At 53.6% G+C, this 25152-nt stretch overlaps 7 protein-coding genes across 7 annotated transcripts; 4 read left to right on the top strand and 3 right to left on the bottom strand.

The window, feature by feature from the left end:
* Positions 1-782: 782 nt before the first annotated feature.
* UCRPA7_3368 (putative quinone oxidoreductase protein) lies at positions 783-1911 on the bottom strand (the record flags this gene model as incomplete). The annotated part of the gene is made up of 3 exons (XM_007915938.1): positions 783-1034; positions 1091-1694; positions 1748-1911. 3 exons carry the CDS (start codon positions 1909-1911, stop codon positions 783-785), a joined length of 1020 nt encoding a protein of 339 aa, XP_007914129.1.
* Positions 1912-4053: 2142 nt separating this feature from the next.
* Positions 4054-9624, top strand: UCRPA7_3367 (putative ankyrin repeat containing protein; the record flags this gene model as incomplete). Its single annotated transcript, XM_007915903.1, has 1 exon — positions 4054-9624. The coding sequence occupies one exon, from the start codon at positions 4054-4056 to the stop codon at positions 9622-9624; it is 5571 nt and encodes a 1856-aa protein (XP_007914094.1).
* A 708-nt stretch (positions 9625-10332) lies between these two features.
* Positions 10333-12033, top strand: UCRPA7_3366 (hypothetical protein; the record flags this gene model as incomplete). The annotated part of the gene is made up of 2 exons (XM_007915922.1): positions 10333-10357; positions 10934-12033. 2 exons carry the CDS (start codon positions 10333-10335, stop codon positions 12031-12033), a joined length of 1125 nt encoding a protein of 374 aa, XP_007914113.1.
* Positions 12034-13204: 1171 nt separating this feature from the next.
* On the top strand, positions 13205-16424 carry UCRPA7_3365 (hypothetical protein; the record flags this gene model as incomplete). The annotated part of the gene is made up of 2 exons (XM_007915974.1): positions 13205-13610; positions 13702-16424. 2 exons carry the CDS (start codon positions 13205-13207, stop codon positions 16422-16424), a joined length of 3129 nt encoding a protein of 1042 aa, XP_007914165.1.
* Positions 16425-16943: 519 nt separating this feature from the next.
* Positions 16944-18029, bottom strand: UCRPA7_3364 (putative fad synthetase protein; the record flags this gene model as incomplete). Its single annotated transcript, XM_007915957.1, has 3 exons — positions 16944-17123; positions 17210-17663; positions 17758-18029. 3 exons carry the CDS (start codon positions 18027-18029, stop codon positions 16944-16946), a joined length of 906 nt encoding a protein of 301 aa, XP_007914148.1.
* A 787-nt stretch (positions 18030-18816) lies between these two features.
* UCRPA7_3363 (putative atp-dependent rna helicase dbp4 protein) lies at positions 18817-21260 on the bottom strand (the record flags this gene model as incomplete). Its single annotated transcript, XM_007915963.1, has 2 exons — positions 18817-21078; positions 21132-21260. 2 exons carry the CDS (start codon positions 21258-21260, stop codon positions 18817-18819), a joined length of 2391 nt encoding a protein of 796 aa, XP_007914154.1.
* Positions 21261-21933: 673 nt separating this feature from the next.
* Positions 21934-23228, top strand: UCRPA7_3362 (hypothetical protein; the record flags this gene model as incomplete). Its single annotated transcript, XM_007915879.1, has 2 exons — positions 21934-21977; positions 22067-23228. The coding sequence occupies 2 exons, from the start codon at positions 21934-21936 to the stop codon at positions 23226-23228; spliced, it is 1206 nt and encodes a 401-aa protein (XP_007914070.1).
* Positions 23229-25152: the final 1924 nt, after the last annotated feature.

Genomic DNA, 25152 nt, shown 5'->3' with positions numbered 1-25152 from the left:
GCGCTAGAATGAAATGATCGAGAATTGTATCTCAATATGTTTCGGACTTCGTAGAAAAGATAAGGGCAAGAAATGGGATCGTCTTAAGGTGCGATAAAAGAAATAAGAATGCGTTGTTTTTGAAGAAAAAGGTTGCAAACTTGAGGTAAGGGGTAAAAGGGTTAAAGATGAACTTTAACGGTATGACACCTCGGGAGCTCGTCCTAATCATATTCCGAGGTAGGGATGTTTGTCAAGGTGCCAATGATGTTTTTAAACTGCAAAACGAAAGCCTCAAAGTAGCAACGAGAAGATTGGCCGTAATTCTTAAGATGATCCTTCGAAATTGTTGATGCTGACGTTCCCACGCACACTTCCAATCCTATGTTAATGGAAAGTAGATAGATGATCTGACAGAGTTGGCATAATGAAGCTTTGAAGATAAGGGGAAAAGTGCAGGAACCACAGGCACAGATTTTTGGTCCAGATTAGGCTCAGGAAGTGCTTAGTCTCTGGATAAATGGGAGTAAACAGGATCATTGGAGTCATTGGTTCTGATAACCGATTGTTGTGAAAGATCTAAATGTTTTTAAGAGAAATGTGCAGGAATTGTGTAAGCTTCATCCATTAATGGGAGTCGTTTATGAGACCCATAGACCCCTAATTACTTGGATCCCTACTTTATAACCATGGCACTTTGAGATGGGCAATATTTCTACGGTCATTATCACCTCAGATGCAACTTTTACCATGTAAACATTACTGTCTTCATTCTACCATGAAACGTAGCTATGGCGAGGTACTTATACCTGAAGTAATAGCTTGCCCGTTGTCTTCCGCCCCTCAAGATCCGAATGTGCACGGCCAACATCCTTGAGAGGGTACACCTCATGGATCTTGACGTCGACCTTGCCTGATAAGATGAAGTCGAATAGCTCCCTAGTGTAAGTTTCCAACTCTTCTCTGGTTGCGATGTAGTTGAATACTACGGGTCGTAGAAGTTTGACGTTTTTGGGACCGAGATCAAGGAGGTCGAAAGGTGGCACTTTGCCGGACTGCATCAGACGAGTTAGTAAGCCGTCCCAATGCTGAGCGGGAAAAGCCGACTTACGGCATTACCGTAAGAGATCAAAGTGCCTTTCCGCGCAATCATCTCCAAATCTTTACTGAACGTTGCTATCCCCACGCCATCGAAGATCACGTCTGGGCCGTGGCCGTTGGTGATCTCCTTGACCTTCTCCACCAGGTCATCAGCGCGACTGTCAATCACCCATTGTGCGCCGTTCTTCCTTGCGATTTCCATCTTCGCCTCCCCACCAGCTGTTCCGATGACCTTTGCGCCCGTGGCGTGCAACATCTGGCACAGTTGAGTTCCTGCACCTCCTGCCGCCGCATGGACGAGCACCCACGGTCCTTGGCCAACGCCCAAGGTCGCGGTGGGGTGTAAGCCAGCGGCTTCGCGGATGAACGTCAAAGCTGTCAGACCTTGCAGCATCGACGCCGCAGCTTGCTTGGTGGTGATCCCGTCTGGAATCGTGACTGCCTTAATGGCAGGGATAGCTGAGTACTGCGCATAGGTGTGCTCGTCGAGATAGACCACCCGGTCGCCAGGCGCGAAAGCCTTAACGGAATCGTGCACGGCTACAACAACACCGGCTGCTTCCTTTCCAGTGATAAGAGGGTAGTCTGACTTGTACATGCCATTGCGGAAATATCTGCGAGGTTTTTAGCATTGGAGGGACTAAGCGAGCTTGAAGACATTACGCACGTGTCAATATAATTCACGCCGGCAAACTCATTCTTGACGAGGATCTGTCCCTCTTTGAGCTCAGGAACGGTCAGATCTTCCTTCCAGCCTAGTACTTCAACACCACCCGGCTTCTCAATGAGAATGCCGGACATTGTCTTCGGGACTGACTCCGGAGCCGCCATCTTGTGCGGGAGTTGTTGAGCGGGGCGGTGCGGGGCGGGAAACCGATTGTCGGTCTTAGCAAGCCAGCGAGGGGGGTTCAGAGAATGGAATCAAATGACTTGGAGTGGTCTGACTCAATTGGAAATGCAGAGCTATGGCAATGGCAAATGCAGGGTGATGTCGAGCACATTAAATATCACTGGTGGACCCCTCATCCGCTCACTTTCATATGTCAACCGTTGCACTGGTTGAACGATTACTAAGGCCCAGCACCTGGCGTTGTCAGTCGTTCCTGCATTTTCGGGACGACTGATACACGATGATGATGTAATTCGGGGAAGGCAGGTGCGTCAGACCAATTGGAGGGGACAGGATACTGTGCAGTATATATGATGTGATGTGTGTCGACGTTAAAGCCGAAGGAAGACACGCATGTGTCCAGAAGCATGTGGAATCCGAGTCGGCTGTAGGAGCCGACATGTTATCGTTACCCTCGCTAATACACCTGCGCTTCTCTTTATAATATCATGACCCATCTGCTTGTCAGCTAGGGAGCCCCTGGCAGTGCGTGCTGCAAAGTACGAGCCGCTAGTCCTTTCCTCTTGCTCAGAGAATGGGGCTTATTAATTAGTCATGGCAGCGTCTCAAAGCTCGTGTCTCGAGCGACCTACTCCTCCGTCAGGTTAATAAACGCTACAGTAATCAAGAGAATCTTCGGAATCTTGATGAGTAGCTTAATAATATAAAAACAAGCCTACCAATGTCTACAAAGATAGTAACCCCTTGTTTGAGCAAGTAATATCCTTCTGGAACTAACATTTATTCTCCTGGCGGAGGAGCATTTCCGCGTATTGGCAAGGCTGTGACTTTGAACATCTGTGGAGCACCGCTCAATTACTGCCTCATTGGGAATCAGCTCAGCTCCAACACGCAATTCGCGTTCCTGATAATCCAGTCTCGCCAGTCTCGGTAGCCTTGGGAGGAGGCAGCCGTCCGTTGTTCCACGAGCCGAGTGATTCACTTTGGCATGCATGAGCGATCGCTTTCACGGTGGCACCTGTCAATGGTCGGCTTGCGACTCCCACGGAGTCAGAAGTTTGGTCCTGTTGGGTACACCATCTGCATTACCTATATATTAGGATGTCTCGGGTGGCTACCACGGCTCCCTAAATAATTCTTCTTGTCCGCCGCCAAAGCAGATATCAATTGGATCTCCCATCTCCCAGTCATCCACACTTCACTTCAGCAAACAAAGTGTTGGCCGCTCTTAAGACCAAGTGGCGATCAGAAACGGAAGCGAAGATCAGCAGGGTAGGAGGGTCGTCAAATGGTCAAACGGCTCGGGGGGCGGTGCACAGATGGTTCCTCGTCAGGGATTCGAGCCAGCGCAAACTGCTACTCGCTGGCTGCACCACCAGGGATCACCAAGGACCACCAAGGACCACCAACCCACTCGTGGCACGTCCTGGGGACTCCCCTTGCTGTGGCTCAAGCTACCCCAAGCTGCCTCCCTCCTGTCTCAGCATCCTGTTTCGAGCCCCAAGCTAATAAAGAGAGGAACGATGCCATCATGTTTCCGTCTGAAGTCCGCTCGTTTCGGTTTCGCATGCTACCTTGTTTGTGGAAAAATCTCTCATTCTCTCACTCCTTGATCTTCAGCAACTCTAATTTGACCTCCATCTTTTCAAAATTGTCTCTACACCATTGAGATCAATTCATCGCTAAGATCATCGACTCTCGTTCCTGACAAACTTTGGTGGGTAAGGTATCACCAAGCTTCGCCACACTTCCCCACTGTAAAGCTACGCGTTCACACAGCCCAAGCCAGTCTGCCAAGGTCAATTCGGGAACATCGACTCGCTGGAGAGACTTCTGAAACCGCCTGTTCAATCTGCCTCGAGAATTGCAACTTTCAATTCAATTGATCATTGGCGCTTTCAGGATAACCGGCTTCGCTGCTGCCTCTCGTTCAGCTGCACTCGTTTCTTTGTAATTGAAAACGCGGCAGCCATACAATTTGTGAGCCGCTGCCGCCGTTAAGATCCATGAGTAGATTCTAGAATCTTTCATCTCTTTGGAGAACCGTTTCTCACAACTTTAATTCAATCCCATGCGTCTCGGAAGGTCAGCCGGCCGGACACCATTCCCAAAGAGACTTCACCATGGCGCTACCAGGTGTCAGTCCGGATGAGCGTCAATGGCGGCTTCAACGGCTGGCTGCCGAATGGATGATCGAGGGCGGCGGGCCACAGCCCACAGCTCTTACGCGGCCTGTCCACTCTCCGCTGTCGCCCACCTTCCGCACTCCCAATGATGACTTTCTTGCAGAGGAATTGCTAAAGCGCAGGCGGATCAATAATTCACAAGCTCAGAATGGCCATGGTGGCATGAAACGGGCCTTCACGATGGGCAAGAAGAAAGGCTGGGAACTCAAGGAGATATTCGAAGCGCTCGACGCTCATGTCGAGAATGGAGGCTCACCCGGCGTGGCGGAGGCGCTCATCCAGAAACTGCTCTCGGCTGGCGGTGACATGAATGTTGCCGGCATGAAGAGCAAGACGAACCTGCTTGGAAGGCGGAAGAGTTTAGAGTCCTTTGAGAGGAGTAGGATATTACAGAAGGCCATCGACCACGGCTCATTGGATATGGTCACGGTTCTTGCACCTCATGCAGATCCCCTTGCTTTGGATATGGCGCTGCCGACTGCGTTGCGGAATGGAAATGTACAAATTTGCGAACTTCTGCTGCGATATGGCGCCAATGCCTCGCAAACGACAGATGGCCAAGATGTATTTCGGCAATTATGTCAGGAAGGAGGCCAGGCCGAGTTAGTGGGCTTAATACTCCAGTCAGATGGCCGTCCTTCGCCGGGATGGATATCGCAAGCCATGATTGATGCTACGAAGAAAGGCTGTCTTGAGACGGTGTCCAAGCTAAGTCGCTCAACAGCGGATGGCAACCACAACGACGCAGAAGCACTGAAGGAGAGCGTGTCACAATGTCGTGTCGATATCGCATTGGCGATTCTCACAGGGAACAAGCCTCCGAATGTCCAGAGGCTCAACGAGGCATTCTCAAAAGTGTTCACGCACCCGACGATTATGCCCAACGAGAAGATCGCTTTCACAGACGCACTGCTGTGCGCTGGCGCAGACGGAGACGTTGTGTCTGCGGCTTTGGTACAGGCATGTGCGACGGGCTTCTATGAGATGATTAACCTCTTGATTTCCTACGGTGCATCGGTCGAATTCCAAGATGCTCAGGTGTTACGCGGGGCGATACAAAAAGGCAACGTCAGTCTGGTCCAAGTACTTCTATCGGAGCAGTCACAGTTAAGTCCACTCTACGCATCTGAGCTTGTAGGGTGCATCCCCAAGCGCTCCACTCCAGAAGAGAGGAAGGCTTTCTTAGACTTGCTATTGCGAAAAGGGGCGAGCGGAGAACCACTGAACGATGCACTGATCGAATCAGTCGAGAACGCGGACTTTGAATCGGTAAAGCTTCTACTGACACCGCACTTTCCTGGTAGACAAATGGTTAAGAGCCACGATCTGAGGAAAGGACCGCGGAGTATGATTTTCGACCGCCATGCGATAGCCGACGTCAATCACAGAGGTGGCTTAGCACTACAGCTCGCGGCTTTGACGGGGAATCTCCCTATGGCCAATTTTCTTCTCGCCTGTAAGCCATCGCCTGAGACGTTGGCCGAAGTGTACCCCAGTATTAGCGGCCTTGCGCCTCTTGACCGTTTTCACATGACGCAGTCTTTCCTTGCGGCCGGACTCACCGGCCCGGCTGTTCACAATGCTCTGCAGAACGCTATTGAGGAGCAGCCACCACAGAGAGATGATCGCCTCATCAAGCTCCTCCTCCAGAATGATGTCGCTGGGAATTTTAGCGATGGAATTACTCTGTCCTCCGCCATTGAGCACGAGGATGTTGATCTTCTAGGCTCCGTTCTCTATCACAGCAAGGCTACACCCCAGGTATCAGCGGGCGCGATACCCAAAGTCATGATGATCAAGAACCTCAACACCAGAGCACAGATGATCAGCTTGCTATTAGAAGCTGGCGCTGGATTGGAAGTCAAAGCTGCCGGCGAAGCTACAGTAGCCGTGCTGCAGACTGCCACAACCGACACGAGACTGTTAGAAATCTTCTTGAAGCAGGGGAAGGTGGATGTCAACTTTGCTAACGGCAGTCTTGTTGTTCTTGCCGTGCGCAACAACGACCCTAGAGTACTAGAGACTGTGCTGCGGATAGGGAAACCCACGCCGGAGACGCTCGACTTGGGAGTTCAAGCTATGGGTGGTCTACCCTCCAACGCGGCGAAGGCTGCTAAAGTTGAGACCATCATACGACATAGCAAGCACAAGGAGACTCTAAACGGCTTACTTACGAGCGAGGTTCAATCACTTCTCAAAACACCGCCTCAGCAACGGATTCTCGCTACATTAAAGTCGCTGCTAGCTGCTGGTGTTGATGTAAATGCGCAGAAGGCAGCCGGGTTCTGTTATGCTGTTGGAGCGGCTGATACTCAGCTCACCGACCTCCTGTTTGCGTCAAAGCCCAAAGCGCAAGCACTTAAGGCGGCCATGCCATTTGCACTAAAGATCCAAGATCCCATGGACCGCTTGACATTCACGCAGAGACTACTGCAAGCTGGAGCGCCTGCAACAGAAGCGAATCAAGCCCTGGTGTATGCCGTGAAAGCGCACCCTGATGACCTGCCGCTTATAAACACACTGGTTTCAAAGGCAGATTGCAGCGATGGAGAAGCGTTGATAACATCTGTCCGAACGGGAAAGCCGGATGTCGTCGAGCTTATTATTTCGAAGTCCAAAAAGAAGTTTACGGCACCTCTGATCAATGGCGCTTTTGCGGAAGCTACGAGAGTATCGGACAGCAATGCTAGAAAAGCACTCTGCGACATATTGCTGAGGTTTGGAGCATCTGGCCCAGCTGTCTCTGAAGGACTTCTTGCTATCGCTGCTAGTGGCGACGTGGACCTTGGGAGGATACTCATCCAACATGGTGCAAGCCTGGACTATCAAGAGGGACAAGCGATTGTCGAAGCTTGCCGGGCTGGCGTGAGTGAGGTGCTCAAGATGCTTCTATCCGGCAAGACAGCGGTGCAGAAGCCGACGCTTTCTCGAGGATTTCAGGCGGCCACCGAGGTCGGCGATCTAAGGGAGCGAGCTGCCATCTTCCGCCTGCTGCTTGACCATGGCGTTGATGGTGAAGAAGTAGATGCACAGCTAGTCTCCGCCGCTAGGTTCGGCGACGACGCTGAGGATCTAGTACAACTCTTCCTCGAACACGGTGCCAGCACTGATTTCAACAATGGCGAAGCCGTCTGGAACGCGACGAGATGCGCGTCGATGGGCATTCTCGAAATGCTGCTGGGCATCAAGACGGTTGGCCCACGCCAGCAGAAGCCATCTCACAAGACTATGTCCCGGGCGCTCAAGGCAAGCTGGAAGCTGAGTCCAGAGCCGAGATATCAAGTCATCGAGTGGCTATTCAAGGCTGGTCTTCCTGTCGGTGAGGATATTCACGTCGGCTTGAACAAGGCAGTGAATGATGAGGAGCCAAACATGGCTCTCGTTGAACTTCTAGTGAAGAATGGAGCTTCGCCCCTAGCAAACGGCTGTCAAACACTAGTAGATGCCATTCAGAAGCGCGTTCTTCCAGCTTTGGATTTATTCATGCAAACAGAGATCCCCCAGAGCGATATTCAATGGGCTTTCTCACAAGCTTTCGCCCCGAAGGATGCAGATATTTGGCTCAATGATGACGGATTCAAAGTCGCGGAACGCCTCCTCGAAAAGGGCGCAAATGGTGATAGCTTAGGTGGAGCGCTCATCGCTGCACTTGATCGCTGCGGCACCGAGCAAAACGATATCGCTCGTCGCTTCGTGGAGCTTTTGACACACCATCACGCCAGCGTCAATGAGCTTCAGGGCCTCGCAGTCTGCAAAGCAGCCAAGAGCGCAGATCCGGAGCTGATCAGGCTCATAATACGTCAGAATCCCAGCTCGGAGGCTGTTTCTATGGCGTTCCCTTACCTCTTTGACCATGAGCTTTCAGAGGAACAGGCGCTAGAGATGATCACTCTTTTCACAGACTATCACCACGAGGGCCAACGCTTGGATGTCATGTTCGCCCATCCGGAATCAGAGCCCGTGATCTTTAGGGCTATTTCACAATATCCAAGATCATCCGGGATTCTCCAAGCTCTGCTTGATGCTGGATATTACTACGACCAGATGGGTACCGGCCGTATCTTTCAGGAACTGGAAGAGGAGCCTATGAATCTCCTCACCTGGATGCTTCTGCAACCCCAGAAGAAGGTCAGCAGCTCTCTAATCACCATGATCATCGAGAAAGGGGCCAAGGTCAACTTTGAAACGAAAAGCTCTAAGACAACTCCGATCATGCTCGCCATCAAGGAGCGACGGCAAGACATAGTCAGAACACTCATTCTGGCCGGTGCTGAGGTAGATGTCGTGGATGTTACTGGCAACACTCCTCTTACCTTGGCTACAGGCATTGGAGGCGAGTTGGGAACTACAATGATGAGCAACCTCCTCGCTGCTGAACCATCGAAGAACGATGGATCTCTGCATAATGCAGCGAGAGACCTGAATATTTCTGCTATGCAAGTTTTAGTTGAATTCGGTCACGATGTCGACTTTCCAAGCCCACTGCACGATGGACGCAGTGCGCTGGGTGAGCTGTGTCTTCACGCCTCCGACTCTGGCGAGCTCACTGCTGCTCGAGAGAAGACAATGGAGAAAGCGATGAGCTTCCTCATCGAGAAGGGCAGCGACCTCAGCGTGCTTTCGGACGGCAAGCCAATCCTGATGCTTGCATTAGATGCATTTGACCCCCTCAGCACAACCAAAACTCTTCTGAAGGTCGGCATGTGGAAGTTGATCAACAAGCCGTTCAACAATTTCTCAGACGGCACCTACATCTACTCGCCAACGATGTACGTCAAGCGCGTGCTTCCGCAAGCGGACATCAACGCCAAGCTCCTCACGCTGCTCAGAGCGAATCGCGCGCAGGACGTCTTTTACGCAAGCCACGGCCCTCAGCCCGAGGACGCCGTCGGGCTCCCAGACGACATTGTGCGTGCCGAGCGCGAGCGCCAGGCGCGCCTCGACCGCATCGCCACCGAGAGGGAGGAGCACGCCCGCGCGCTGGCGCGGACCAAGGAGATCGCAGACATCCAGAACCAGATCTTTGCGAACCGCGCGCAGCTCGAGGACGCGCGGGCGCGCAGGCAGCGCGACGACGAGATGGACGGGATCCGCGAGAAGGCGCGCGTGGAGGAGGAGATGTTCGCCGCGGCGGTGAGACGGCAGAAGGCGGAGCGGACGGCGGCGCTGGAGCACGCGCAGACACTCACGGAGGCGGAGCTGTCGCGCACGCGGCTGATTGCCGAGACGGAGTTTGAAGTCGAGGGCCGCAAGCAGCTGCAGATGCTCGAGTACGAGCGGCAGGTGGGCAGCGAGCGGGTGGACAACGCGCAGAAGATTAGTGCGGTGCGGCTGCGCGAGAGGGAGGACATTGATAAGCTTGATAAAGCGAACGAGCAGCGCATCAAGGGCCGCTTGACGGAGCAGCGCAGGCTGGTTGATAGCCAGAATCAGCTGGCTGGGAGGCTGGCAAATGGAGGGATCAATGGCCAGAGACAGATTGGATATGTCGCCGGCGAGCTGACCTGATCGAATGCTGTAAAGGATATGGGTTTTCTAGGAGTGCGCATCTGGATGGAGTTTGTAGGGTTTACTATTGGGACATGGTTGGCGTATGTTAGGATGCGTTTTACGATACCATACCTCTGACTTAGGACAGATTGATGAATTCAAGACGACTGAAACAACATCTCAGTCCCACTTTGAGGCTGAATGGAGGCACTGCACTCATACCTACTCCTCCGCCAAGGTAATAAACGTTGTTCTAGAGGGTGAAGATGCTCAATTTTAACAGTCGTAATACGTATCAAGATCTCTCAAAGGTTCTGTTTATTACTATAAGTCTATCAACTTCTACAAAGGTAGTAATTCGTTATTGAAGTAGCCTGGATTCTCGAATCCTCGTACCGCCTCAAATGTCTGAAGCTTGTGTCGTCATTATCAACAAATCGGTTGTTTGTCTCCTTATCAGAAGACGCGGCATAATTGTCGGAGCCCCGGGCCATCAGTGGAGCGATTGTCGATCCAATGGCGCCTCAAATCAAAAACGAGATTTTGATTCACATTACTATGCAGACTGCAGTACACAAGCTTAAGGCACCAAGAAAAGACCCTGCAGACAATCAGACAATGCATAGGAGCAGAGGGGCGTGACAGGTCACGTAAAGGAGATTGGCGCGCATCACAGCACTCGTCAGCCTAGCGCAACGCCTCTCAACATGACGCTGACCGTAGACCATGATCCATATTGTCTTGTCTAAAGGTACCGCCGTTGATGTGCCACCCGCACCGGCGTCGGCGTCGGCGCCGTCAGACTAATAGTAGGTAAGACATAACGTAGGGATAACGTTACCTGGGCCCGGGCGAACAGTCGCTGGCGTCTTTGGTCTCCTCGGTCGCTTTGGTGGGGTGACGCACGTTTCCCTTTAGTGGGGATAGCGAGATTGCCGTGCGACGGCTGTTCCGTTTTTGGTGCTTTTTGCCTCTGCTAAATGGCGATTCGGGGCAGTCGGCGGCGGGACGCCATTTAAATGATCGCCAGGTCCCTCCTTGTCTCTGGCGCCTTGCGCCGGCTCTTGAAGATTGTGTCATTGCTGCCGAAATTTCCTCCAGACTCACTCAATACACACATTTTAATCGCAATTGAACATATCGCGAGACTCATTACTGGACATTGGAATCCGTCGCAATGGCACCCGTTGGAACTGTCCTCATCACTGGGTGAGTTTTCTTTTATTGCTTTTTCTCCAAGCAGCCATCCACCCCGCGCGGCGCATGGCACCCCGCCAATTTGGCGGTCGCGAGAAACATGACTGTGGTTTTTTTTTGTGACTGACAGAGATTGTGGCTTGCAGCGGCACGGGCTACATTGGCTCGTTCACATCGCTGGCGCTCCTCGAGAACGGCTACGAGGTCGTGATTGTCGATAACCTCTACAACTCGTCCAAGGTCGCTCTCGACCGCATCGAGCTCATCTGCGGCAAGCGCCCCGCCTTCTACCAGGTCGATGTCACCGATGAGGCCGCCCTCGACGATGTCTTCTCCAAGCACCCAGACATCGACAGCGTTATTCACTTCGCTGCCCTCAAGGCCGTCGGCGAGTCAAGCGAGATCCCCCTCGAGTACTACCGCGTCAATGTCGGCGGCAGCATCAGCCTGCTGCGCTCCATGACCCGCCACAATGTCACCAACATTGTCTTCTCGTCGTCTGCCACCGTCTACGGCGACGCAACCCGCTTCCCCAACATGATCCCCATCCCCGAGCACTGCCCCATCGGCCCGACCAACACCTACGGTCGCACAAAGTCTATGATCGAGAACGTCATCGAGGACCACATCACCGCCCAGCGCAACAACGCGAAGAAGGCCGGCAAGCCCTACGAGCAATGGAACGGCGCCAACCTGCGCTACTTCAACCCCTGCGGCGCCCACCCCACCGGCATCATGGGCGAGGACCCCCAGGGCGTGCCCTACAATCTGCTGCCGCTGCTCGGCCAGGTCGCTACGGGCCAGCGTGAAAAGCTGCTCGTCTTCGGCGACGACTACGCCTCGCGCGACGGCACCGCCATCCGCGACTACATCCACGTGTGCGACCTGGCCAAGGGCCACCTGGTGGCGCTCAACTACCTGCGCGAGAAGAAGCCCGGCGTCAAGGCCTGGAACCTGGGCTCCGGCCGCGGCAGCACCGTCTTCGAGATGATCAAGGCCTTCAGCGCGGTCGTCGGCCACGACCTCAAGTACGACGTCGTCGCCCGCCGGCAGGGCGACGTCCTCGACCTGACGGCCAACCCGGCGCTGGCCAACGAGGAGCTCAAGTGGAAGACGGAGCTCAAGATGGAGGACGCCTGCGCGGACCTTTGGCGGTGGGTCAGCAACAACCCCAAGGGATACCGCCAAGATCCGCCGGCGGAGCTGCTAGAGGCGCTGAAGAAGAAATAGAGGAGTCAGGACAGGCCTCAAGAGGAGGGCTAGGGACAAGCAATGGAAACTTGCATTCTGCTGATGATTTTCGGTTCATATTCCAGCATTGAGAAAGGTAACTTATAGAGCTTCATGCACCTAATTGGTAAATAAAACAAATAAATCATGCGGCAATAACGACCACAAGAGTCGCGCCGTTTCTCCATCACTTGTGAAGGCATCGCCGCCCATCTCTTCAAGACAGAGGTGAGATGCTTTGGTGCATAATCTTCATAAATGCATGTGATTGCGGTTTGGCGGGGTAGACAACAAAGAGAAGCAGGCAGCCCCACACCCCAGCCTTTTCCATTTAGGTGTGGCTTGTGTGGCACCTTGACACGTCTTTTAAGTGCACAGACGCGTTTGTTGCATCGTCGCTGAGAGGCAAGTGAAGCAGAACTGTTTGCAGGCGTGACAATAGAGCGAGAAGACCGAAAGACTCGACGACAATGAAAGAACCAAGCGTGGGCTAGCTTAACGTGGCTACTTCTCATCCCATCCTTTCTTTCTTTGTTGTCAACGAAGAACGAGTGCCGTTTGCAGAAGTGAGCTTCGGCAACCTTGGATGGACAAAGAGCTCACCACAATGCGAGCTTCCACTTCCTGAATCATCGAGTCCGCTGCCTTCTTCGACAGCTTCCGGGGGAAGCAACAAAACGGCAACCTTGCGCATTTGCAGATTTCATATATCATCTTGTTGACAACTTTTGTGTGAACGGCTTCTTGCGCCTACCTCAACACTCATCGCGAAATCTCAGAGCTCATCGACATCGAGCTCCCCTACCCGACAATCTCTTCTTCTACAAAGAATTAATCAAGTCGTATGTATATTCTCGTGATGATTTTTCTTCATTCAGTTATGTGATGCAAATGCTCAGGAGCAGCTTGTGCCATGATTCACTTAGCTCTCATCTGATGTCACTCACCTCTCATCAACGGCACCCAGCTGACATATCTAAAAGGCAAATCTGCCCTACTGGCATAACAACTCATCCCTCAGACTCAGGGATCTCGTCAGTGTGCTGAGTAAAGCATCATCATGCCTCCCAAACGCGCCACACGAGCGACTGCTCGTACTGGATCTACGCCGGCTAGGAGACGGCAGGCCAGAGAGCCCTCGTCTGAGCTAGGTTTAGCAGGTCCGACGGTCATGCAAAACACGACGCCGAATCCCGCCAAATACAGCACAAACTACGGGTCTCCGGCCACCATCATGCCCGTCCGCCGCCCTGGTACTTATGGCACAAATCTAGCAGGCGCCTTTGGCAATGTTTTAGAGAAGGTTCGCCAGGATAATGCGGACGACGAGCAGGCTCGCATTCAGCGCGAGGCCGAAGAGGGAGGGCGCAAACAGGACTCATCGCCGATCGTTGAGGAGTCTTCCCTACCGGAGAACCCTAGCAGTGAGCCTGATCTGCCAAGTGGTGCTGGTAGCAACCAGGGCAGCAGCGATGTCTCCCGGGCTCCAACCTCCGAGCCGGCGGCACCATCAGATCCTCCTGCAGCACCATCAAACGATGGTGCTGGATCGACCCCTTTCCCTGGCCGTCGACAAAGTAAGTTTACTGCCCCTCTCCAATTTATCAACGATGTTTGATATTATGCTCAATATGTATCACGAGGCCCATCGCTAACTCTGCTATCTAGCTCGGGCGAGTGTTCGTGCAGGTTCAGTCCAGCCAGTTAACACACCATCTTTACGCCCTGGTCGGTCAAACAGATTACAGTCCGAGCCTATTCATTCTGATGCGCCTACTGTGAAGAGCTATGTAGAAGAGAGCGGTGTCTTCAACAAAGCAAATGTCAACACTCCAGTAGTTCCATCTAGCGCTGCTTCCCAACAGCAAGAGAGGAAAGATTCGGTTGAGCCTACGCCTTCCAGACGATCCTCTCGCACCGCCGCCAACACTACTACAAGCGGCGTACAGAACCCTCCAGTCCCTGCCAACCGAAGAAAGTTGCTCGATCGCATAGAAGAGCGGTCGAAGCAGCTTTCCGAGAAGATTGATGAGCAGCCCGAGAAGGAGGCCGAAGCAGAAGCTTCGACCAAGCCTACCACAAACTCCTCGCACACGACGGGCAACCCTCTTCTCAAGCCTCTACCAGGTCTCGCGCCTGTTCGCCGTCGTCCCGGTTTTGGAAGTTTGTTCGGCCGTCTGCCTGATCAGCCGAAGCCATCGGACTCGGCATCGGCGGAGGAGGAGGAGGAGGAAGATGTTGATGACATCAACGGCAAAGATCCTATCACTACCATACGAAACAACGGAGCTACTTGGAGGCCCCCTCGTCCTTCGTCGATCTTTACCGTGACTCCAATTGCCGCTGGAGCGGCCAACCGCGTCTCACGAGAACCTACCGCTGATCCGGATCGTGCAGCTCGACAGAGACTTGCAGACGAGCGCGAGATTCAGGAAACGAGGGCTATGATGCAGGCCGCACATGCTACCATGGACAAGATCAAACGCGACAAGGCTCAGCGTGCATCTCAGTCTCCTCTTGTTGATGAGGCAGCCGACCATCGACGTCCAAATTCCGTTCAGAAACCGGCACCACTAGCCTTCCAAAGACAGAATGACCAACCCGTCCAGCGACGTCACACTCCGACCCCCATCCCGGAGAGAGAGTCGTCTGTAGAGAACAATCGTGATAGTCCTTCACCTAACCGGCCACGACATCATCGTACCAGTACCGCCGGGCGCAACAAGCCCGGTAAACTCGATGCCTTCAAGGCACTTCTGCGTTGGCTTGGCGGCCTGACGCTCATATTCATCGCCACTCGGCTGGTTTTCTTCTATACACTACCCGAAGAGGCCTACGCTGGCGTACGAGTCAATCCCTATAAGCCCCAATGGTCAAGAAATCCCTTCCACAGCATAGTCGCAGCAATACCGTGGAGTGTTCTGCATCCTCTCGGCTGCCTAAGCGACAATGAGTACAGAGCCTGGGGCGAGAGGATGCTTCAGGATTACCATCTCCTGGAGGATCACAATCGGCGCATTGAAGCCCAGCACCAACAACTAGAGAAACTCAGCAAGTTTCTGCCAAAGGTCGTGCAGATGGAGCTCGGCAAGGATGGCAAGCCCAAGATCCCGCAGGACTTCTGGCATGCGCTGCGCGGTCTCATTCAGGAGGACAGCATGATTCTCACGCTTGAGAAGCTGAAGAACGGCAACTCGGAAATCTCTGACTACGCCTGGTACGCGATTAAGCATCGCATCCAGGCGGAGAAGCTCGACCTGTCTGGTGGAAACCAAAAGAGCAATATCACGGCCTTGTCTGTCGTGGATGTGGAGCACATTACTGAGCGGACAATGTCTAAGTCCTGGGAGACATGGGTCAAGCAGGTCGAGGGCAACCTCGAGAACCGACTGGGCAGCGGCGTGGAAGAGCGCGTCCTGGCCAGGATGGACGAGGTTCTCAAGGACAAGCTGAGAGATCGAGCCACTCAAGAAGTGCCCGTCCCGAGAGATCAGTTCATGCAAATCCTCTACGACGAATTCAGCAAGCACGACAAGAAGATCCGGACGGATCTGGGTGAGATGGAAACACGGCTCAATGCAGCCATTGGCAACATGCAAGCGGCAGCACATGACTCCCGCCACCCAGGGGGCTTCACGCGCGAGCAGGTCAAGGGCCTGGTGGACGACGCAGTGCGCAAAGTCTGGGGCGACGCACAGCTCGAAGCCATGGCCAAGGGCAAGATCAGCGCGCACTACCAGGACGAGCTGAGCACGCAGATCAACGTCTTCGACATGGGCAACCACGCCACGGTGGATAGAACCCGCACGTCGCGCACGTACCAGCTGCCCAAGCAGATGAAGGACGAGTCGTGGTGGCGGCGCCACAGGGGCCCGGTCGTCCCGTTGGATGCTTATGCGGCTCTGACGCCCTGGTCCGGCCCCGGCGACTGCTGGTGCACGGCGGCGGCTGTCAAGGACAAGTCGGCGCCCGCGGACATCGCCATCATGACGGGCCGCCGACTCGTCCCGCAGAACCTGGTCGTCGAGCACATCGATGCCGGCGCGACCATCGATCCTGACGCCACGCCCAGGAAGCTCGAGGTGTGGGCGCACATCGACGATCCGGTGCGGCGCAAGACGGTCGAGGACTGGATGTTTGACATCTACCCGGCGACCAAGAAGGACCACGTCCTGCTGCAGGACCGGTTCGTCAAGGTCGGCGAGTTCGCGTACGACAGGGGCTTCGGCAAGGGCGGCGTGCAGGTCTTCCAGATGAGCCGCGAGCTGCTGAAGATGGACGCGCAGACGGACCACGTCGTCGTGCGCGCCGTGGACAACTACGGCGCGGACCACACGTGCTTCTACCGCCTGCGGCTGTATGGAGAGATCACTGAGGCTGCGGCTCGCTAGGCAGTAATGGTGGATGCGTAGATGACGTGTTGGATTGTAACGTTGAGGAAGGAAGGACGCGCTGTCTTTGCTTCGTTGTTTTGCGCGCATTACAAACTGGAAAGGAGTCATTGGTCAATTGTCGTTCCGGGGGGGGTGTGATAGCAGCAAATCTTGGCGTCTTGTTGGTATACCCATTGGGGGAAAATCATGTTTTCTGTACTGTTTCGTTTCGAGAGCGTCGAGAGAAGATTAACTTGACATCTTGTCCGGGCCAGTTGCATTTGGCGGCTTGTCGAGAGGTACATATGATTCATCATATTGCGACGCCTGTTCCGGCGCTTGATCAGAGAAGAGAAAATAAAGAGGACTGCTGTATTCGGTTTTGACAAGATGCGAAACAACATGTATTGCAACAACATAACGCCGTGATGATCTATGCTCTATGACAAAAAGTTCAGGGAGATGGATGTCTACTCTGATCCAACCGCTCCGTCCCCCCTTCCAGCCTCTCTTCATAAACCAAATCTTCCCACCAGGCTACCGGTCTCGTCCTAGCCGCTCCTCGCCATCCTCTACCAGCTCATACGCGGGGAGGAAGCCCGTCTTGCCGCCCTCCGCTTTGAGGTGCGGGTTCGGTAAGGTGTCTTGTGTCCCGCCGAGGGAGGTGTATCCCTGGTCGTACAGCGGGCAATAGGGGATATCAAGCTGGCGGATGAACTACACATCTAAACGTCAGCATATCGAGGCTCCTCCTGGCTCTCCTCTCCGCTCCTCCATCTATCGTCAAACGTGTCAAGACTCACCGCCCATATCTCGACATAATGCCAGTCAATGACGGGGTGGACGCGCATAAAGGCCGGCCACCCGGCGTCGGTGGGGTCGAAGTGGGTGAGGCGCTCGCCGTGGGGATCGGTGCGGCGGGTGCCGACGAAGATGGCGCGCAGAGACGGGCGGTCCTGCAGGTAGGCGTCGAGGGCGGCGCGCATGGGCAGGCTGTAGCGCTTCAGGTCGAGGTGGTAGGTGCCGCACGAGGCCTCGACGAAGGAGTCGACCTCGGCGAAGGGATGCTGCGAGACGATGTAGACGGCTTGGAGAGTGGTTGGGAATCCGTTGGCGGTGTCGTTGGTCTCATCGGCGGGAGAGGAGGAGGAGGAGGAGGAGGAGGAGGAGTATCGTCGAGGAAGACAGGCGAGGATCAGGACGAGCAGGACGAGGCAGTCCTTGCCGCCGTTGTAGGAGAGGGAGAGTTGATCGGGTCTATGAGAGTCATTGCACTGTCAGTATTGTAATAATTTACGGAAAAAAGCAAACGCATGCTTGAGGCCAGGCTGGAGAGACGACTCACCCATACCGCCGGAGCGCGTCTTCAATTACACCCATCGCCTCCCGCACCTGGCCCTGGACCTTCTTCAGCAGCGCCGTGGGCGCCTCCGTGGCCAGGAAGGCTTCGACTTTGTCGCGGATCTCGAAGCTGACCTCCTCGAGACTCCTCTCACCGAGAACATCACCATCACCACTACCGGACGGCTTCAGCGGCCCGTTGCCGTTGGCTAGGCCCTGCGCGACCCCGTCATTGCTGCTGCTGCTGCTGAGGTGCGGGGGGTGGATGTGATTCTGGGTCATGGCCGGCTTATGTGGGGGTTTCGGTTCCGTCTCATGGGTCGACTGCAGTGGCCGTTGCCATACTCTGGTCTCCTCCGGGAATTGCACACACTGAACAGAATCTTCACTTGCAGTCTCGTCAGGTCGGATCGGATCAAAGGCAGGCGGCGCAGGGAAGATACGACGATGGTGGGAGTCAGCTTGTGTCGTCTCAATGGGTAAGCAGCTGCGCCCGGCAGCCCCGCGGCATGACAGTTGCTAGCGCACGCCCAGCAGGTAGGAGGAGTGTTGCCGGCTCGGCTAAGGGCGGGGCAGTCTTCTGTGGAAAAGTCTCGAAGGTCCTCTTCGGCCTCAGCTTCTGAGATCCCCTTTTTCTTTCCGGAGCTGCTTAAGCGAGCGGGTGGGGTCGATCAATGGTCCTGGTCGTTTGGCACATGCAAAGCAGATCAACAACAAAAGACATGTTTGTGTAGAAGCTTTATCCGATAGAATATTAGTATTACTCACTTTAAGAGTCACACAAGCTGATCAGCTCAATGTCTTGCATGGATCTAGCCTCCCCGTCTCATGTACCAACCAAGTCAATCTAATACACATCTCATGCCGCAGAGAGACTTATCCAATGTGGCATAGTCCAACAAAGTTGGGTTTATCCGAGAAGATCTCTTCGTGTCAGTTGTGACGGCCGGCACCAAATTGTACACGCCGAGCATGGATGGCTTTTTGACGATAGACAATGCTGGGGTATCTTGTTTACACTGCTCTCTCTGCTGTAGCTAGCTGATCAAGGTAACGGGACAAGGTGCTCTCAGTCATCCAAAAGACCCGTGGCCAATGCCTCGAGGTCCTCTAGTGTATCCGGCTCTTCGGTGACTTCAATGACCTTCTTCTTGCCCTTCTTCTTCGGTGCCGCATCCTCGACGTCCGAGTCATTCTGGAACCACTTCTTCGCCTTCTTCCTCGGCCGCTCATCCTCGCGATCACTGTCCTCCTCCTCGTCGCCCACTGGTAGTGACCGCAGAAGAGCCAATGGATCTTCACCCTCATCAGCACCCTCCAGCTGCGATGTTGTCTGTGGTCTCGCCAATCCCCGTTCCTCGGCCTCTCTTGCCTTGCGCTTGTCTCGCTTCTCTCTCCTCTTCTGCTTCGCAAGCTGTTTGTCTTCAACATCAGCCTCCTTGACTCTGCCGGACTCCATGTCCACGAATCTCTGTCGCAACTCCTCAACAGGTCCCTGTTGCTTGAATTGCTCCTCGTCAATAAGCTCGTAGATCGGATGTGCATTGCCATCGTCGTCGAACACAAGTTTCTGGCCGTGGCCCTTGAATTTCAAAAGTTGCTTCTTTGACTTCAACAGCTTTTCTCGCCGTTTCGAGTCAATGATTAGCTGCTGGTCGCCGCCAAAGTCGATCACCTTTGTCCCCGTATCGGCTCTTGTCTTCGCTGCCTCGTCCAGCTCTTTGTCATTCAGCACCCGCTTGGCTGAGAAGAAGTCCGCTTCCTCGTCATCTGCGTTGCCCTCGTCACCGATGAGCTTCTTGTAATGGCTCGACAAAACGTCCTGGTTCTGGCGCTCAAACATCTTCTGCGCCTTGGTGCGGACTTCGTCCTTCTTCTTCTTCTTTCCGCCTTCTTCGTCAGCGTCGCTTTCTGAGCCGCTAGACATGGCTGCCCTGGATGCGTTCTTGAGCTTTTTGATGTCCTCGCCCTTTTGGAACTTGATTTGCGGAGTTCCCGGGAGACCCAGGCTCGCCGCAAAAGCGTCCAAGTCCAGCTTATCAAGCTTGAAGACCTCCTTGTCTCTCTGGAGATGCACAGATCTCGTGTAACTGATGAATGCCTTCTGTCCCAGATATTTAATGTCATGTTGCTTCCAGCACATGCTCTGGAGCTGGTTCATGATGCTCTTCTTCCTGTTCTCCTTCACGTTCACCTTCTGGACAGTCACCTTCTTCTGCTCCAGCCTCTTCAGCATGCCCTCTTCCTCGCTCGGGTCCAGGAAGAGCACCGCCCTGCCATTGCTCTGATATCGAGCCGTCCTGCCGACTCGGTGGATGTACGTGTCTGCGTCCTCGGGGCAGTCGGCCTGGATGACCCAGTCGACGGCGGGGAAGTCAACGCCTCGGGCAACAACGTCTGTCGCGAACAAGCACGCGTGTCGCGCGGTCGTGTACCTCTTGGTGATCTCCAGCCGGGCGAGCTGTTTTTGGCGGCCGTGGAGATGCAATAGTGGAATACCGGGCTGCAGTTGTCTGAACGTCTCGTACACGAAGCGTACTTGTTTGCCCGAAGAGAAGAATACAATGATCTTGCTCTTCAGATTTGACCTGATGAAACCGTAGAGCGTGTCGAGCTTCTCGTGAAGGGGTGTGACAATATAGTGCTGCTGGAGCGTGCTTGGGGTAGCCGAGTCTGCGGCCTCGTGGACTGAGACGTACTCCGGATCCTTCAGACTCAACCTCGCCAAGTCTGAAACCCTCTTGCTTTGGGTCGCGCTGAAAAGCAGTGTTTGTCTTTCCTTGGGTAGATGATCAACGAGTGCATCGACTGCTGACTGGAAGCCCATGTCCATGATACGATCGGCCTCGTCCAGCACCAGGATCTGCAAGTTGTCGACGTCAAAGCCTGCCGTCTGGTCGAGATGTTGCAACATGCGTCCCGGCGTGCAGACCAAAATGTTCATCCTGCCAAGTCGCTGGGCCTCCTCTTGCAAACTCTTGCCACCTATAACCAGCCCTGCTGAGAAAGTATGGTTCCGTCCGACTTTGCGCAGCACCTCGAAGATTTGCACCGCCAGCTCGCGAGTGGGTGAGATGATGAGGGCGCCCAGGCCGTCGTACTCGGTCCATTGTGCACGGAACAGCTTTTCGAGGACTGGAATAATGAACGCTAGAGTCTTTCCGCTGCCGGTCTTCGCGGCACCGAGGATGTCTTTGCCTTTGAGCGCCAGTGGCACTGCTCGCGCTTGGATATCGGTGAGCTCTTCGAAGTGCGACGCACGGAGGCCGGAGGACGTAGGTTCGGAGAGAGGCAGATCGGTGAAGTTCTTGACTGGAGAGTTCTTGGGGTCCTAGACAATATTAATTGCTATAGTCTCGGGCAAGACTGCCATGTTCAACTTACAAACTCGTCAGCAGCGGCTTGCAGCTTTTGTATGTCTTGCTGCTCCCGTTTTCTTTTTAGAGACTTCGCCTCGGCTTTTGCATGATGCTGCCGTTTGGGCGGTGCGCCGCCTTTGGTGCGAGCCGGCATCGTAATCCTCTTTGGCGTAGTTGAGCCTGAAGAGAGATGTTGAGGCAGGTCGAGCGGTGTTTCTTCAGGAAGTCATGGAGGCTGTCGATAAGAATGGCGATAACTTTTTTTTTTTGGCGGTGGGATTTTTTTCTCTGGCAGCAAAGGTTGGCGGGGAAGGAGAGGTACGTACCTTCACGCAGCTTGATGATTCGCCCTCCCGAGGCAGTGGTTCTTAATGTGAAATGTTAGCGCCTAAAACCAACGTTAGCGCCCGCCCGGACCCTTGCCCGGCGCACCCAGCAACCGCTAACACGAGCCCTGCCAGAGCTCAGGGCGCCTAGGCGCCAAATCTCCCCTTTCCGAGCTCGACGAGATGAGCAACTGCCTTGATTTCCACCTGTCGCTTGACTGGGAATCTTTCTAACTTTCCTTTGCTCTCTTTCTCTTCTTCTGTCTTTTGCACCCCGTCACCTGCTATTGTGCGGTACAGATTCGGAGGGTGCAAGCTTTCACATATTCCCCAGGGCTTGGAGCTTGCAATGAGCCAACCTTCACTCACCTTCATCTCATCCGTGCCCACCCTCATTTTCTCGATTCCTCTGCACCCGATAATTGTGACATATTCCCTTTTCTTTACACTCTAGGTCATACAAAAGGACAGAGTGCGGTCACATAGATCGATATCGCAAGCATGGCGAGCAAAGCGGCAGAGTGGGACCCGCTCCCATTCAAAGAGTAAGTAAATACCTTCAGATTTCTCTGACAGCAGAAGCCTTTCATTTTGATCTCTCACAGTGCATGAATAAGCTGACCATTTATAATAGGATTTTCACATCTCAATCATTCCAGTTCCTGGTAGGGCCCGAGAAGCGCAAATTCATGCTCCACAAAGAGATCCTTGCTCGCCTGTCCCCCGCGCTTGATGCTCTTCTCAATGGCAGCATGAGAGAGGCGACCGAGGGCGTGGTCGAGTGGGATGACCTCGACGAGGACACATTCGTTCGCTTTGGACAATACGCCTACACTGGAGAGTACGATGCAGCCGAGCCAGATATCCTGCTGAACTGCGACGCTGTAGCGTCCAACGAAACCACCAGCGGTGCTACTCAGGACCAGCAAGCGCCTGCACAACCAATCACAATCTCCTCCGACGATGAGAACGTAACGGATGCCATGTTCGTCGACGAAGACAACCACGACGATTCTGATCATAGTGAAAGCGATGGCCACATCTCCGACGATGAGAATGCCTCCTTCAACCAGGACCACAGCGAGAGCGACAGTGACGATAGCGATGATAGCGACTCGTCTTCCGACACTGACGGTCGAAAGCCACTGCTGTATCCCCCGTACCAGGAACCGCCCAAACTCGCGGCAGCCTTCTCTTTCGAGGGCTTCATCACGTGGGCTGACGCCAACTGTCCCGGAGAGTTTGAGTGTGAGATGGCAAAGGAAGACATACAACCTGCTCTACCAGTCTACAAGAAGAGGAAGCTCGATGCATACCTTGACCCCTCGGAGGACAAGCACGCTCTCGACTGCCCCATGCAGACGAAGAAGTACAAGCTCATGCACGAGTTCCGGAAGGCATGCGAGGCGGTCTCGGGCGACGACACCAAATTCAAGCCCCGCGAGAACAAGGAGCCCTACGAGAGCTACGACCGCGTCTTCATGTCCCACGCCACGCTGTACGTCCTCGCCGACAAGTATAGCATACCGGCGCTGGGAAAGAAGACGCGCGCGCGACTGATGAGGACCCTGTACCACTTCAAGGTGTTCGACGAGCGCATCCCCGACATCGTGGCGCTGGTCCGCTACTGCTACGCGAACACGACCTCCAGCGACCCCCTCCGGAAGGCCCTCACGCTATACGTGTCGTGCATTGTGGACGATATTGGAGACCATCAGGAGTTCAGAGATCTCTTAGTCGAGGTTGGCGAATTCTCGGCGGACCTGGCGTTGGCCATGATGAAGCGCATTGATTAGAAGTCACAGCGACCAGTTTCAGCCAAGCGAAAACAGCCACCCCCCGATAACCCTTGGTCGTTCAGACCGGTGCATGGAATCTTAGGCCCTGTCCATGGGTACGGAGCTGGCCGATCGGCAGCAAATGGCTCTCCCCCGCAACTGGGACCGGTATTGGCGAGAGTTCTGGCCGGCAGTTTGTCGCGATCAAGGCCGGGACGAAGGTGAATTTGCGTTCACGCATGTTCAGTGGGGCTTAAAACTTACTGGCCGTCAGTAAGTGTGTGTATCCAGGTATCGGACCCGTGAAGGAGCAGCGCTAGGCTATAGCTACATCATAGTCAGGGAATATGAGTAGAAACAGTGAGACATTTCTCACCAACAAATCAAATCGCGCCAGTGGTTTAGTGGTAAAATCCATCGTTGCCATCGATGGGCCCCGCGTTCGATTCGCGGCTGGCGCATCTTTTTGCCATTTTCATGACCATTTCTCTATAATATCTTAACTTTTTGGTGAGGAGAATTAGATTATAAGCCTTGGATACAGTGAGCGTTGCAGCGGTATGGACGGTAGAATCTGGCAGTCAAGAGCCCACTACCAGGCATTTACTGGTAAGGTAACACTAACAGCGTCGGGCACCAACCAATCTCTATGTTCAGACATTTCCACAAACATTCTGTCTAGCATTTTGCACAATGCGAATATCTCAATTAACAGGTCGGTTCCTCCTTATTTTCGTTTCTTTATTTACAAGCTGGTTCGAATGCATGTCTACGCAGCTATATTCAGACTACCTATTTTTTTTCAGAGCTTGTCGGGTTTCGCTGGCGCAAATAAGTGAGCAATTCCTCCAACAACAAACAAGAACTGTTGAACTCAGCTATCATTCAAAATTAAGGGGAGAAATATAAACGTACCACTTCATCTATGAATTTGACACCAAATGGTAAAGCCAGATAGGCATCTCCGTCATAGAATGCCCTCATAATGTGCCAGAACCCACTGAACGAACCTTGAGACATGATGTCGTTGAAGAACCTACACCAAGTAAGCTTAGAAGCACCTCTCTCGTGATGTTTCAATTGCGCAAGATTCAGAAGCATACATTGCCTTATATATTCCGGCTGGATCTGCCTGTTCCCTCAAGACGAGTCTCTCGCCTTTAAAGCCCTTCATGCTGTGCACGGCACGGACAGGAATAAAGGACGGTGGCTCGCCGGCTTTCTGAACGGTCTTCTTGCCATCGACTGTGATTTCGATCCTGCCTTCTATAACGGTCATGTGTTCTGCGTGGTTCTGGGCCAGACGTCAACCAAAAGATTCGGCCAGTGCGTAGCTCGATTGGTAAGAAACCCACTTTGTGCCAATGCGGAGGAACGTAGATTGGCTCAGCGCCTTCTGTTCCCTCGACTATGGTGTCCATTACATATTTGTCAATTGAGTCTTCTGGTACGTCTGGATTTAGGTTGATGTTCATGGTTTGGCCCTTAACATGTCAGTTCAGTTCGTATTTGGCTTGTGAGTTGTCTAGGACACTCTGGATATGCCTACAGGACCAAGATGGAGCGTCTTGAGAAGCTGTAGATTCGTCATTCTGTAGATACTTGATGTTGACGCCTCAAGCCAGGGAGCCTTGCGCGCACCGACAGGTCGGTCCCTGCCAACTTGGGCTCGATGCCTAGCAGCTAGAGTTCTTCTGGGCAATTAAAATAAGGATGCGATTTCTGAGGAGTAGGCACGGCTTCTATATGGAAGAGAGTAAGCATGATCATTTCGTGGATTAGGAGCTGGCAGAGCCTCGTTATTTATTCGTTCAAGATCTATCGCGCAAGGATTGGATTAGTGGGGGCCATGAATGATATGCTGGCCGAATAGTCAACTGTGCCGTACGCTGAAAAGCGTGTTTGGCAAGAATAGGTAAGCTGGCAGGTTTGGCAAATAACA

This window comes from Phaeoacremonium minimum (assembly GCF_000392275.1).
Source record: "Phaeoacremonium minimum UCRPA7 unplaced genomic scaffold PA7_03_scaffold_270, whole genome shotgun sequence".
NCBI lineage: Eukaryota > Fungi > Ascomycota > Sordariomycetes > Togniniales > Togniniaceae > Phaeoacremonium > Phaeoacremonium minimum.
Note: the sequence above shows the minus strand (reverse complement) of the source record. Positions and strands in the feature narration are given on the sequence as shown.